We start from the raw sequence: 14,055 nt of genomic DNA on the forward strand, positions 1-14,055 counted from the left end.
TATGTTGTACACCTTGATGGTTACAAATATATGGTTTTGTGAAGGTTTTTTGTCTTTTTGAAACAAGTTTCCACAAATGGCCCTATGCAACTCATACCTTAAAGTTTTGCACTTTCAAGGATTACTACCAAGGTCAAAGGGGTCCTACTCATGATGGGCTAACCAAGGACCGAGGCATTAGTTTCCAATGGCAAAAGACCACACCATACTTCAACACAAAATAACACTTCTCTCTTGACTCCATCCATGTAACCATGGGAGCCTTTGAGCCTTTTTAAGTTAAACTTTAAATTAACATGTACGTAGTCATGAACATCGATTAAAATATATATTTTCCTTAATTAAGTAAATCATTACTAACAAAGAATCTCAAATAAATAGACAAATACTAAGTAAAAAACATGTATATCTTAAATATTTAGTATGGAAAAACTATGTAAATGAACCCGACTCTTTGTGGATGCAAAAGGGGAGGGAATGAGAACCAAAAGGTGGTCCCAAAGTTGGGGCAACCAAAGGCCCTTTTTACATTGGTGTCATCACCCTTTTATACAAGTTAGAAATCATAAAGGGTTGATTTCATATTGATCATTAACCATTGCTACCTAATAAAGGGTAGTCCCCCTTGTATGTTCAAGTTTCTTGTATACATTTGGCCTATGACCAATATTCTAGTTTGGAAATATTAAAAACCATAGGATTGTTAAAACCGAAAAATGTTACATTATGTTGCTTAAGACTTAAGACATACGAGAGACATAATAAAGCACAATTTCAAGCATGGGTTTACGATTTACTTGGATCTCTTCTCAACTTACTATAAGAATGAATGTGGGACCTTGGTCCTTCTACATTATCATACATTAAGGAATCGAAATAAACATGGGTATGGATCCAGGTGGGATGTCTCAATAAATGTACAACAAACTTCTTGAGCGAGATCTTTTCACGTGTCATTTAAAAATATCTAGAAACAAGAAGTAGCATGTGACTTTGAATATTATACAATTGTCGGCTACTCAGACTAGTAAAACTCTTGAGGTGAGAGAAGAATTAAAATTTGGGAAAGTGAAATTTAATACATATCCATGTTTCAATCATTCGTACCTTCAAAGTAAAATGGGGAATGGTAAGCAAAAAAATGGTTGCATAGTTATTAGCAAATGACAGGTCATGGATGGTTGCAACGAATAAATATGGAAGGATTAATGCATGAAAACAATAAATGAAAAACACGTTGATAATGTGTATGCATATATTCAATATTCGATTATTGGATAAGTTAGAAGAATGCTTGGAAAAGTGTTTTTGAGTATGGAAATGAGTTTGGTTATTGTTACATGAACAACAATAAACGGGGTAGATTACAATATTATCATATAGGAATTGGAGGAAAAATACACATAAGAATTATAATCCTCTTATGGATTGATTTTGCATCATAACGTTGGCGGTATGAATAAAAAAGAGTCATAATTCAAAAGACTTGTTCACAATAGGCAACATGGAAACAAAATTGTGTTTACTTCTTGAATCTTTAATCCCAACCATTTTGTTCATAGAGACACACTTGATATGATTGATTATAGCAAAATTTTGTTCGTATTAAATGGTGATATCCACGATATATGTGATCGTTTGAGAAATATCAATAAAAGTATTCATGATCGTTTCAAGAATATTAATATATACCCATGGTAAAAATGTCAAGTAGTTTAGACTTTATCATCGAGATCACATTTCTCAATGCTTGTTTACGCGCACAGAAGAAACAAATACAAATATGAATATGGATGCCATTGTGTACCCGTAATTGAGGTGTTTTCATTTTAAACATGAAATTATTGTAAAACTGATTGTTTCTTCATCGATGATTTGAAAACCTAATTGGCAAGTTAAGAAATTTTGAATTCGTAATCCTTGGGAGCCCAAACTTCTAGTAATTAGATGAGAAAGCGGTATTAAGTCTAATTGGGGCTTGTGACAGGATTAAAAAAGCTTTTCGTTGGGTGTGTTTGTAGTGCAAAGCTCCAACCAACCATTGGCAAATTGGGCCACTACTACTCTAACATGATGGTATGTGATAGAAATAATGTTCCATGAATAAATCTTATTGTTTGCTTTTCATGCATGGAATAATAGGACACTTTGAGAGAATAGGACTAATTTTAGCAAGAAATGATCATATTTACATTAGACTCTATTCCCTTCTCTCAATAGTTGATGCAATAAACTCAAAATGGTGAGGGATAAAGAACACCTTAAACAATAGAAAATTAATATGGGCAATAAACCAACAAATAATAAAAAACATGGGAAGTATACCGAGAGATGCTGTTTATGTATCCGAATATTGAAAAGTATATGTTTGATTAAAATTCAATTTTCATACATGTATGCTCTCTTAGACTACATATGTAAATGTTCCCAATCACATCAAAACACACGATCATGCCCTCTATTTTTATTTATTTAAGGTTACATAATTAGGAAACGAGTCATTGACTCCCACGTTTTAACAATGAATCCTCATTTCGCTAGAAAGCAAAACTGTTGGCACAATTAATAAAATTAGAAGCAACACGATGAACAAACCAGACTTCGAATAAGGAAGGTAGGTATCTCCTAATTGAGGCAACAAGAAAAGCATGTATATCTCGATCAAGGTAATTAGAAAGAGGGTATCTTCTACCGGAAGTAACATAAGGAATCACATATCACCCAGTTGAGGTAACAAGGTAATCAATGTTTTAAGCATTCGAGTTGAATCACATATCTCCCGGAAACATGTTGCGAGGGGGGCAATCAATAAAGTGTGTGTTTTCGAGGTCATGCATGGTCGTGACCTAACGGGAGAATCTAACTCCTAGAGAGTGTTGGGCACCACGACAAAAGTAGCCACAGAAAGAGTCGCAAACAGATGTGAGGTTTTTGGACAAGGATATGACTACTGCGTGGGCCACCACATAACATAATAGACAAACACACAAAGAAAGGATCAAAACAAATGGGCGGGGGGGGTTTGCAAAGCAGCCTTTAGATTGAGAGAAGGGTCAAAAAGGATCCGACGGTTGCTTTCGTGCGTTGCACAATAGAGGGACTATTCTGGACCGTCGGATGACTGCAACAGATCGGACGGCAGTGAGGTCTGCCACCTGTAGAAGGGCACGCATTTTAAGGGTTTATGTCTGATTTCTCGCCCTTTTGTGGGCGGGTTTGTATTTAATACCGAACGGAAATCTCAGTCTTTCCTCACTCACTCGTGTCTCCTTTCTCTCTGCAAACCCTAATTGCTTCTTCATCTCCACCTCTGCGTTCCTCTGCCTTTGTTTCCTTCCTTTGCCTCTCTGTCTCTCCATGGCTGCTGCTTCCACCATGATTGCTAGATCTGGTGTCTCCGCCTCAACCTCTGCTTTCTCTGCTTCTCTATCTGAACTCCCTCGCTCGTCATCATCTTCTTCTTCTTCTTCTTCTTCTGCCAGATTCGCGGCTCCTGTTAAGGTATACTCACCTTCTCTCTATTTCTTTCGTTTGTTTATTTTTTTTGCACTATTTCTTCGTATTTTTTCGTGACCACTTTGTGGTTTTACGTGTGCATGCATTTCCTTCCTTTCATTGTTAACGCATGTTTCTTTCTTTTCATGGTTCCTTAGCATTTTCTCTATATTGCACACGCATGCGCATGCGCATGCCTTCCCTCCCTCCCTCCCTCCCTCGCTCTATCTGCCTTCATTGTTAATACATGTTTCTCTCTCTCCTCTCACAGTATCTTTGAAAATTCAGCAAATATTTTGTGATAGTGCGTGTGCGTGCATTTCAGCTTCTTCCTTTCATGCATGTTTTGCATTTATGCGAATGCTTTACTAGCTTTTAGTTCGTGCCACTGCTAGATTTTGCGATCTCTTCACATTTTTTTGTATACTTATCTTTGAAAAGTCAGCAAATATTTTGTGATACTGCGTGTGCATGCATTTCAGCTTCTTCCGTTCATGCATGCTTTGCATTTATGCGAATGCTTTATTAGCTTTTAGGTCGTGCCACTGTTAGATTTTGCGATCTCTTCACATTTTTTGTATAAACCCATTCAACATATCCTCGATTTATCTACAAATGTTCTCTAATCTGACACATTTGAGTCCATAGCTTCTCTCCCCTACACCATCATAACGTTTGTTCTTCCTTTTAATCATAGATCTGACAAGGAAGGCTTTCAAAGCTTTCCGTTTTGTTCTTTCAGAGTGATCTCTTAGCTCCCTATTTGTCATGAATTTGTAATTTGAGAACTTTTAACTGAGGATTGTAAAGACGATTCAGTTCAATAGTACCACCTACTGAAAAATAAGCTATATATTCTTTTTGTTACGATATTTGTTCGTCGCATTCTCATGTTTGATTTGTTCTGTGTTCTGTATTGCCAGAGCGATGGATTGAACTTGAAATCTTCGGACTTTTACAGCTCTGTTACAACTTTCAGAGCTGCAGGCTCCAGGTATTTCTCATACTTTACTCTTGTAAAAAATTTAATGAGAATTCCATAAACAGAATCGCATGGATTTGTCCTTAAAAATGAAATTCACACATACTTCCTTGTAATATGTTGCTTTATTCCATGAATTTCGACTTAGATGTATGATTCCCTACATAAAAAGGAAATACCTACACAAATTTTGGTGCAATATGTTACTTCATGCATGATTCTCTCTAAGCGATATACCTTGATTAAAATGGGAAGAATATACAGAAAATAAGGTAAAACTTTTAAATTGTAGACATTTGTAGGACATTGAGAAAGAGAGTAAAGTGAAAAGTGGATAGTAATAAGGCAGTTTTAAGTTAATTGTACTGAGTATGTGTTTACCTCTTTCGTAGGTCACAATTTTCAGCAAAACATTCCCAGGCCATCCGTGCAGTTGCTACTGAGGTCCCTGTCAAAACGCAAAGTATACATTTGAAACTTTGTTTTTGAAAATTGAATTTTGTTTTCTGAAGGATTCTGAGTGTCTACATTTTTCTGAACCAGAACCAAAATCAAAAGATGCTGTGAAAATTGGAATTAATGGTGAGATCTGTCAGAAACTAAAACAGTTTTTTCTAATGACGATGAAATGCTGATGAATCAGTTAGAAATAAATTGTATGCTGATTTGATGTTTGTTGAATTTCAGGGTTTGGTCGCATTGGAAGACTGGTTTTGCGAGTAGCGTTAGCTAGGGATGATATTGAAGTCGTTGCTATAAATGATCCATTTATTGACACAAAATACATGGTATATGTTATTCATTTTTCTAGTCTATCTGAGACACTATTGCTATGGTTATGATAGGCCTCTAAACCAGGTTATCTGCAGGCATATATGTTCAAGTATGACTCAACTCATGGTGTCTACAAAGAGGATATTAAGGTTGTAGATGAGTCAACCTTGGAGCTTGGTGGTCACACCATCAAGGTCTTCGGCAAGAGGTTTGTGATATAAATTCATGTTTAGATTTGAGTTTTCGTGTGAGTGTAGAACAACGCTCAAATTTGGTTTTTAATCATAATTCCATAAATTTCAAATCGTTTTGTGTGATTGCCTTCAGAGATCCAGCTGAGATTCCATGGAGTGATGCTGGAGTGGATTATGTAGTAGAAGCATCTGGCGTTTTTACTACAATTGAGAAGGCTTCCTCACATCTCAAGGTAAGATATTTGGCAACTTCGCTTGTGATGGATAATCAAATTGAGAATGATTTGTAATGATGGCCAACTGTAGCTTGTGATATCTAATAAAATTGAGAATGATTTGGTACTAATGGTTGGTAAATATAGGGAGGCGCAAAGAAAGTCATTATCTCTGCACCTTCAGCAGATGCACCTATGTTTGTGATGGGTGTGAATGAGAAATCATACAAGCCAGAAATGCAAATTGTTTCTAATGCTAGCTGCACCACCAACTGTCTTGCACCACTAGCAAAGGTTAAACATTCAAATGTTGGAAATCATTCAGATAAAGATGAAATGAAGAGGAATTATCTTTCTAAATTTGAAGTGTTTTTCCAGGTTGTTGACCAAGAATTTGGAATTGCGGAGGGTTTGATGACAACAGTGCATGCAACTACTGGTAATGGATTTTCATCTTATTTTTGGTAATAATTTGGTCTATAAATACTTGTTCTTGGCCAGAATGTATTGATTGAAAAGTTTCTTGTGAGTTTATCAGCCACCCAAAAGACTGTGGATGGTCCCTCAGGCAAAGACTGGCGTGGTGGGCGTGGCGCTGGCCAAAATATCATTCCAAGTTCCACTGGTGCAGCTAAGGTTGAAATAAAGCCTTTATTTGTTGTGGAGTTACATGCATAGTACACATTCTGGTTCTTACAATTAATTGCTTTAGATTTTTTTGTTAATCCTTGTACTATTTTCTGAATTTGATCATTTATATTATATAATTATCTTTTCAAGGTCAGAATAAAGTACCCTGATTGAACGTTGACTTGATTAGGATCAGTGAATGTAAATATAGATTGTATTGGAGAATATATAAAAATGGTGACAAATGGAACTTCATTTTGACACCTTCAGGCAGTAGGAAAGGTCCTTCCTCAATTAAATGGGAAGTTAACAGGAATGGCATTCAGAGTGCCAACACCAAATGTTTCTGTGGTGGATTTGACATGCCGTCTTCAGAAGGGCGCATCATATGATGAAATCAAAGCGGCTATCAAGTATACACTTTATCATTAAATCTTGTGAACATATTGAATCCATTAGACTTACCATTAGGCTTGTGAATTGTGAGAATTTCTGAATCCTCTAATAATTATCATTAAATCTTGTGAGCATATTGAATCCATTAGACATATCGTTAGGCTTGTAAACTCATAGAATTCCTATTGAAACCTGTAATGTGAATCATGGAATTTATGGATTAACATGTGAAGTAAAGGCTATTTCATTCTTAATGATATTTGAGATTAATTTTGTTCAGAGTGGCATCTGAAACATCTCTGAAAGGTATTCTTGGATACACCGACGATGATGTTGTATCTACTGACTTCGTTGGTGACGCAAGGTAATTAATATATATTTGCTGCCAGATTTCAGTTGTATATTATTTATATGGAAGGACTTCTCATGTAACGTGGGTTATTTGCTTGTTTTAGGTCAAGTATTTTTGATGCAAAAGCTGGCATTGCCCTGAACAGTGGATTTGTGAAGCTTGTGTCATGGTACGACAATGAGTGGGGATATAGGTAATTATCAATACTCTTAGTATTTATATATACACCTTCTAAGATTGGGCGTCTCATCTTATTAATGGACACTAACTTTGTGCATTTGTTATCCTTTTAAAAAAGTATTGTAAAAGTAAAAGCATTCTTGAATCCTCGGTTTTGCATTATCTTCTTATTTAATAATCACACAACTTGTGCATTGCGTCAGTCATTGTTTCAACTTTAATAATTCTGCAATTTTGTCTTCTTTTTGAATTTTAGCAACCGGGTCGTGGACTTGATCAGCCACATTGCTCAAGTAGTGGCTGCAAACAAAGCTAACTAAGAAGCAACATTCTGTCCGCACTATGGAGGGATGAGAGCTTAGAAATAAACCCTTTTATATTACATGAATTATTTGATGTAGGGGAGTGTCTTGATACAAATAATGGAGGATTTCATCAGAGATATAGGCCTCTGGATCTGAAATAAAGAAGAGGCAGATTTTCCGTACTTAACTGAGTTTGGGGATTTTTTAATTTACAATTTTGTTCAGAAGATGCAACAGTACACATAATTGCTGGATCTTGAGATTAAATGATTGTTAAAGACATTTAATTTAATATATGCCTTAATCCTCTCTTTCATGTCAAACATGTATCATACATGCATGTTATATGTGGCTTCGTATTTTAGAAATCTTGAGATTAAATGATTGTTAAAGACATTTAATTTAATATATGCCTTAGTCCTCTCTTTCATGTCAAACATGTATCATACATGCATGTTATATGTGGCTTCGTATTTTAGAAATTTAGACTTTCCGTTATGTATATTTTCATGGTTATAATTTGCGGGTCTTTGTGTCAAACATGCATCATACATGCATGTTATATGTGGCTTCGTATTTTAGAAATTTAGACTTTGCGTTATGTATATTTTCATGGTACATAATCATGACTCAAAATTTTCTTCTTTTAAAGTATTGCGAAATGTCTTAATTCACTTACCCTTTGCACATATTATTTGGCCACTAACCTACATTGTCAATTTGAGTGGTGCTGTCATGACAACTGATTCTGCTCCTGTGCGACACACCCTTTTTGGTCCATTTGCTTGCGTTGTATTAGGCCATTGTTTCATGCACCTTGAGCTTGCTCCTCTAAATCTGGTTCTGCCATTGATGTTTGGCATGCAAGCTACAAAATCCTTTTCCTATTAGAAGACCAATCTCAAAATTTCTAAGGTTTGGCAGAAGACTGAGTTCGTTGGGGTTCGAGATCTCATCCCACAATTTGTACATGGGTAGGGCAAGTGTCGCAGGTGAGCAATAATCTGGTGCTCCTGTTCTAGATATTTACAGAAATATTTGTATTCAGTTAAAGAACTACCAGTGTAACCCTATATATGCATAATATACTGCAGAAAAAACACTCCAACTCTAATATACAAAGTACATCTAATATACATACCCTGCAGAGAACACTAATTAGAGAGTTTCTATTTCTCTACACAGAGAGAACATTCTAATCCTAATTAGAGAACTTCCGTTTATGTGTATATGTATGCACACATTGAAAACACTGCAAAACCCTAATTAGAGTGCTTCCATTTCTCTATACTGAGAAAACATTCAAACCTTAATTACAGAGCGTCCATTCTCTACACACAGAAAACATTCAAACCCTAATTAAAGGCTTCCATTTCTCTGTATGCATGCACGCGCGCATGCGTATATTTTCGAATACGAGAGACTCGAGAGCGAAAAGAAGAATGTGAAAGCCTTGTTATTTGAATAAGACTAAGTGAAATGAAATTTAATTAATAGTTGCCAAATAAAAAAACAAAAAATAATCCGAGCACATTTTTAAAAAATCGAGTAATTAATTCGACTATCGATCGTAATGTGGCTTGCTTCAATCGCTGGCGTCGTTTCAGACCTTACTCTGCAATTTTAGGGTTTCTTGAGATATGGAAAATGTGGAGGACGAGCCTAAGTAATAATAGGTATGTCTTCTTCCTCTCGGTCTCCTTCTGGTTCTGGTTCTTCCTTCTTCATTATCTACATAATGCAGTATGAGAATACGTAGAGAGGGGCGATGCATAAAGATTACTCAGAATTAGGTTTAGGTTTAGGGTTGCGATTACATGATCTCTCTCCTAGACGTGTCTCTTCATCGATGTACGATGAAACCTTTGGTGGTTCCGCTAGCCTGCGTGTGAAGCAAACTTTGTTGTCCAGGCCAAGAGATGTGTGTCTAAATTCTGGGACAAGAAGCTTGTCTGCTGGAAGGACAAGCTTCCATGGAACTTCTGCTTCTTTGGTTCAGAACAGATACAGTAGTCCGCCACCGAGGATCAAAGATCATGGTAGTAATAATCCACACAGATATAATGGCCCTATGTTTTCTAGACCTAAAGATGGTGCAGACAATATGGATATGATGGAATATGCTAATGTGAATGCAGTATTGAGTCGTCTCTCTATTCTTCCAATGGAAATGAAAGGGTTTTTACATGGAACTTCATTGAAAGAGAAGCTGAAAACTATAAGGAAGACCTTGGATGATGACAAAGTTTCTTCTACTTCAGAGTTAGATGCTTGGAGAGAGAAATGGAAGAGAGAGAGTATTCATAGAAGGCTTCATCCTGACCGTAGAGAGTTCAGGTCTTGTAACTCTTCTGATCCAAAAGTATGCTCATTAAGGCAACTAAACACGAAAAATTTGCCTTCTTCGATGAGATGGCTCAACCATCAAGAGCAAACTCCAGATCAATGTAGAGATCAAACTCGATTACACCCTCGAGAACACATTCAATTGCAAAGTCGAGATCGTATTCAATTGCAAAGTCGAGATCAAATTCAACTGAAAAGTCAAGATCAAACTCGACTAGAAATTCGAGATCAAAATCGAGACCAAACTCGATTACATACTCGATTGCAAAATCGAGACCAACCTCAGTTGTATACTCAAGATCAAAGTCGAGATAAAATTCCCTTGCAAAGTCGAGATGAAGCCCAAGATCAAACTGGAAAGCAATTTCGAGAGTCAATTCGAGAACAATTTCAAGATCAAACTGGAGATCGAATTCGAGAACAAACTGCTAATGAGCGGAAAATTGAGTGCTTGCCTTATTCAGATCAGAGTAGAGAACAAACTAGGGATAAATTTCGCTGTCAAATTGGAGATCTTGGGGACAAGACTGAAAGCTTGCCTTACTCAGACTCAGGTCAGAATAAAGATCAATCTCGAGATCAAACTGGGGAGCAGATTGATTATGGGCAGAAGATTGAATGCTTGCCTTACTCAGATCAAACCCAAGAACAAGTTCGAGAAAAAACTGGTTGTGGACAGCAGATTGAATGCTTGCTTTACTCAGATTCAGATCAGCATGAAAACCAATTTCAAGATCAAACAATAGAGCAAATACAAGAGCAAACTCGAGATCAAACCCAGCATGGAAGTCGAGACCAAAGCAGTTTTGGGCAGAAGGTTGAATGCTTGCGTTATTCAGGTTCAGATCAGACTAGAAGTCAAATTCGGATGCAAACATATTCTGGGCAGAAGATTGAATGCCTACATTATTCAGATTCAGGTCAGAGTAGAAATCGAAATCGAAATCCATTTCAACAAAAAATTCAAGATCAATTTCAAGAGGAAATTAAAGAGAAATTTCGAGAGCAAGCCCAAGATCAAACTCAAATGCAAACTGGTTTTGGGCAGAAGATTGAGTGCTTATCTTATTCAGATCAGAGTAGAAGACAAAGTGCAGAGCAATTTCAAAGGCAAACCCAAGATCAATTTCGATTGCAAACTGGTTCTTGGCAGAAGATTGAATGCTTGCCTTATTCAGACCAGAGGAGAAGGCAAAGTGAAGAGAAATGTCAAGAGCACACTCGACGTCTAAATGGAGAGCAGTTTCGAGAGCAAACTGGTTTCAGCCAGAAGTTTCAATCCATTCATGATTCAGATTCAGATCAGAGTAATGCTAAGAACCATTTGTACTTGCGAAGGATCATTGATGGATCTCGCAAAGAATTTGCTGTCCGAACCTTCGAGAAGTTTGTGCATTCGAGGTTAACTCATTACATGCTAATGTATATAACAGCTTGTGCAAAGGGTCTAATGGGGGATGAGAAGACTAAGTTTCTTAGTCTTTTCAAAGCAGAAGGTGCATTCAAACACAAGCCATTGAATGAAGGAACCTATTGTGAGTTGCTAAGGTTTGTTGATAATGGCTCAAATCCCTCCAAGGATGTTGTGAAAGCCTTGGATGTAGCTGAAACAAGCTTACAAGAGGAAGGAATTAGAGGGGGATATGATTTGAAAGCCATTGGTGATATTAGAACACAAATGAGGGCATTTATTTCACTTGGAAGATCAATGTCTTCTTTTATAACTTGTCCTCCTATCAGTGAAGGTTATCGTGACGAGTGTCTCTTTACAGTTGAATTACTTCAGGATCTTGTCAGATCGGCTGATCAAGCAAAGTTAGGAGCATTACAAGGCCTCCACAAGCTCATAAAACTTGGTTGTTTTTTAGCATTGAAAGGTATGGATTGCTCCTCCTCCTCGGACTGACTGTAGTTGGAAGGATTAAATAGATAATCATTGGGTTGTCTTGAAAATACATAGACTACAGAGTGGCAAACCTTCATTGTTACATCACTAAGCCCAAATGGAACCACATTGTTTTCTTGGCAATGGAAATTCTGGAGAAAAGGAATGGAAATGCTCTACTTTGGATGCAACTCATGATCTATGACCCATCAAAACCACCTCTATTCAGACATTGGCTTGAAATTTTCTCATTGATTTGAAGTTGATGAAGGTCAAAGCATAAGATTTTCACCGAGAGGTCCTGTAAATTCAGCTTATTCTAGCAATAAACACCAGTCACATTCACTGGTGTAACAAGGATGCCATTCTTTTGTACTTACAACCCACAAAGAAATTTTGTTTTGAGAGATTGATTCATTGGACCAGTACCATGCCAAGAAAAGCTGAAGTCTTTGTCATAACTTGGTATTGAATCGCTGGTTTTGTGAGAAACTTGTGTAAATTAATTGAGAACAAGAACCCTTTTCATGTTGCGTCAGTATAATTAATCACATGTGAGCACATCACAACTTGTATATAATTGCTGGTTTTGTGAGAAGCTTGAGTAAATTATTTGAGAACAAGAACCCTTTTCGTGTTGCATATTCAGTGAAACAGGAGACTAACATAGTTGTAGCGTGATAGCTTGAACATTGCATGTTCAACTTTTGAATGTTGGCACTCATGTTCAAGGGGAAGTTCTAGGTTTCAAATCTATCTACTTTTATAGGCTATGAATTTATTACAAATTTCCCTATAAAATAAAGTGAAAATAAATAGCCCTCATTTTTCACAAAACTCCTAAAATCAAATAGATAAATCTTGGATTAAAATATAGAAAAGTAGTATTGTGTTTGCCTTTAGTTCTCCAAAATGACCCTAAATTTTCATGTTCCAAAGATGCCCTTGAATAGTCCCTTTTCAAGTAGTTACATGTGTGTCTGAATTTAGGAAATATGGTTAGGGAATCAGAATCTTATTGGTGTTTTAATGTTTTGAGTACTTGTATGCTTTGTGCAATGTTGGCATTGGCATGTAAATAGTCAATATAGGTTCATTTACAGCATTTTACTAAATTCTAGCAACTTAAGAGTGGTTGATGATTGTTCATGCCCATGTCACTGACGAGGGGTAGATGATAGTTTGATCTTGCACACAACCTTAGTGTGGAGGTATAACTCCAGTAAAGATTCAACACTCCATGTTATAACCTTGAGGCAACACATCTAATTTGGATCCGCTACTAGAGACTAAGTTGTCAATTGAAGTTTTCAATGAGCTATTTGTTGAATCCCAAGGCAATACTTTAGTTATTAGAGAAGAAACAAGAAGAGAAATATGACATCGAGGACGTCTCAACCAAACTAGTGTGAGGTTATATTGAGTTAAAGAGAAAGAGGACAAGGAGGGCATCTCATCAAGACATTTGAGAGGTTGAATAAAGGAGTTTTAGTTCTTCAAGCTCTATGTTATGTGCTCCCTTGTTTATTTGTGATTATTGACCAATAATTTGGTTTTTTCTTGGTTATTAAATCCGAACCACATTTTCCTTTCTTTAACTTTAGTGCCTTTTTCCATCTATTGTTCACATGTGGGTTTCTGTTGTAATTGTTTTATGTTGTGGTTGACTTATCGTTGTTAATCCTAGACACCTACAAGAGATAACAACATTGTTCAATGTCCACTCATTAATGGATACTAGAGGGTTTAGTCCGTCGATCACAAACAATAGAACCTCTGTAATTGCAACATGATTAATCACACTTATGAGCTAATGACACAACCATAATTAACGTTGACATATAACACTCTAGGGATGAGCATGTGGTAGAAATGAACACCACAAATGATTATTTAAAGAGTGAAAGAATAAATATCATCATAAAGGTCCACCCTTTAAAACGACATATCTACTTGCTTGGAGTTCACTGGGTAGAGGGTAGCAAAGGGGCATGAAAGTAGACCAAGCTAAACATAGAGACATGGTCCCTTTCTACCATAAGGGTTTTAATGTCATATATATTAAGAAGCGCGAGTATTGATACATTTATTTATAAAGTTGCTCTCCGATTTGTCAAAATTACAAGCGCCATCAAATGGCAAAAGTTATGGCATTCTCATCAGAAAGCATATTTATGCGCATGACCCCAAACCAAAATTGGTGACTCGAGGTTTAGTCAAAAAAGTGGACGAGGGCTTTTGATCAATATTGGTTTGAACTTATATGATGGTTGAGTGTGGTGGCACAAATGCAACCTAATC

At 36.6% G+C, this 14,055-nt stretch overlaps 2 protein-coding genes across 2 annotated transcripts; both read left to right on the forward strand.

The window, feature by feature from the left end:
- Positions 1 to 3,340: 3,340 nt before the first annotated feature.
- LOC147852645 (glyceraldehyde-3-phosphate dehydrogenase, cytosolic-like) lies at positions 3,341 to 7,835 on the forward strand. Its single transcript, XM_087333140.1, has 14 exons — positions 3,341 to 3,501; positions 4,419 to 4,489; positions 4,870 to 4,940; positions 5,021 to 5,059; positions 5,165 to 5,265; positions 5,347 to 5,459; positions 5,579 to 5,678; positions 5,808 to 5,954; positions 6,039 to 6,099; positions 6,199 to 6,296; positions 6,561 to 6,703; positions 6,967 to 7,050; positions 7,142 to 7,231; positions 7,475 to 7,835. Exons 1-14 carry the CDS (start codon positions 3,358 to 3,360, stop codon positions 7,536 to 7,538), a joined length of 1,326 nt encoding a protein of 441 aa, XP_087189266.1. The 5' UTR covers positions 3,341 to 3,357; the 3' UTR covers positions 7,539 to 7,835.
- Positions 7,836 to 9,291: 1,456 nt separating this feature from the next.
- On the forward strand, positions 9,292 to 12,287 carry LOC147852646 (uncharacterized). Its single transcript, XM_087333437.1, has 2 exons — positions 9,292 to 11,814; positions 11,847 to 12,287. Exon 1 carries the CDS (start codon positions 9,292 to 9,294, stop codon positions 11,773 to 11,775), a length of 2,484 nt encoding a protein of 827 aa, XP_087189563.1. The 3' UTR covers positions 11,776 to 11,814; positions 11,847 to 12,287.
- Positions 12,288 to 14,055: the final 1,768 nt, after the last annotated feature.

The sequence above is a fragment of the Azolla caroliniana genome, unplaced genomic scaffold (assembly GCF_043228905.1).
Source record: "Azolla caroliniana isolate FFs.n. ecotype wild unplaced genomic scaffold, voAzoCaro1.0.p SCAF_17, whole genome shotgun sequence".
NCBI classification, from domain to species: domain Eukaryota; kingdom Viridiplantae; phylum Streptophyta; class Polypodiopsida; order Salviniales; family Salviniaceae; genus Azolla; species Azolla caroliniana.

Bases quoted from the DNA above. Each gene is read 5' to 3' on its own strand.
- LOC147852646 (XM_087333437.1), top strand. From the start codon at position 9,292: ATGCATAAAGATTACTCAGAATTAGGTTTAGGTTTAGGGTTGCGATTA.
- LOC147852645 (XM_087333140.1), top strand. From the start codon at position 3,358: ATGGCTGCTGCTTCCACCATGATTGCTAGATCTGGTGTCTCCGCCTCA. The intron at 5,266-5,346 runs GTATATGTTATT...GGTTATCTGCAG, and splicing joins TTATTGACACAAAATACATG to GCATATATGTTCAAGTATGA. The intron at 6,704-6,966 runs GTATACACTTTA...AATTTTGTTCAG, and splicing joins GAAATCAAAGCGGCTATCAA to AGTGGCATCTGAAACATCTC.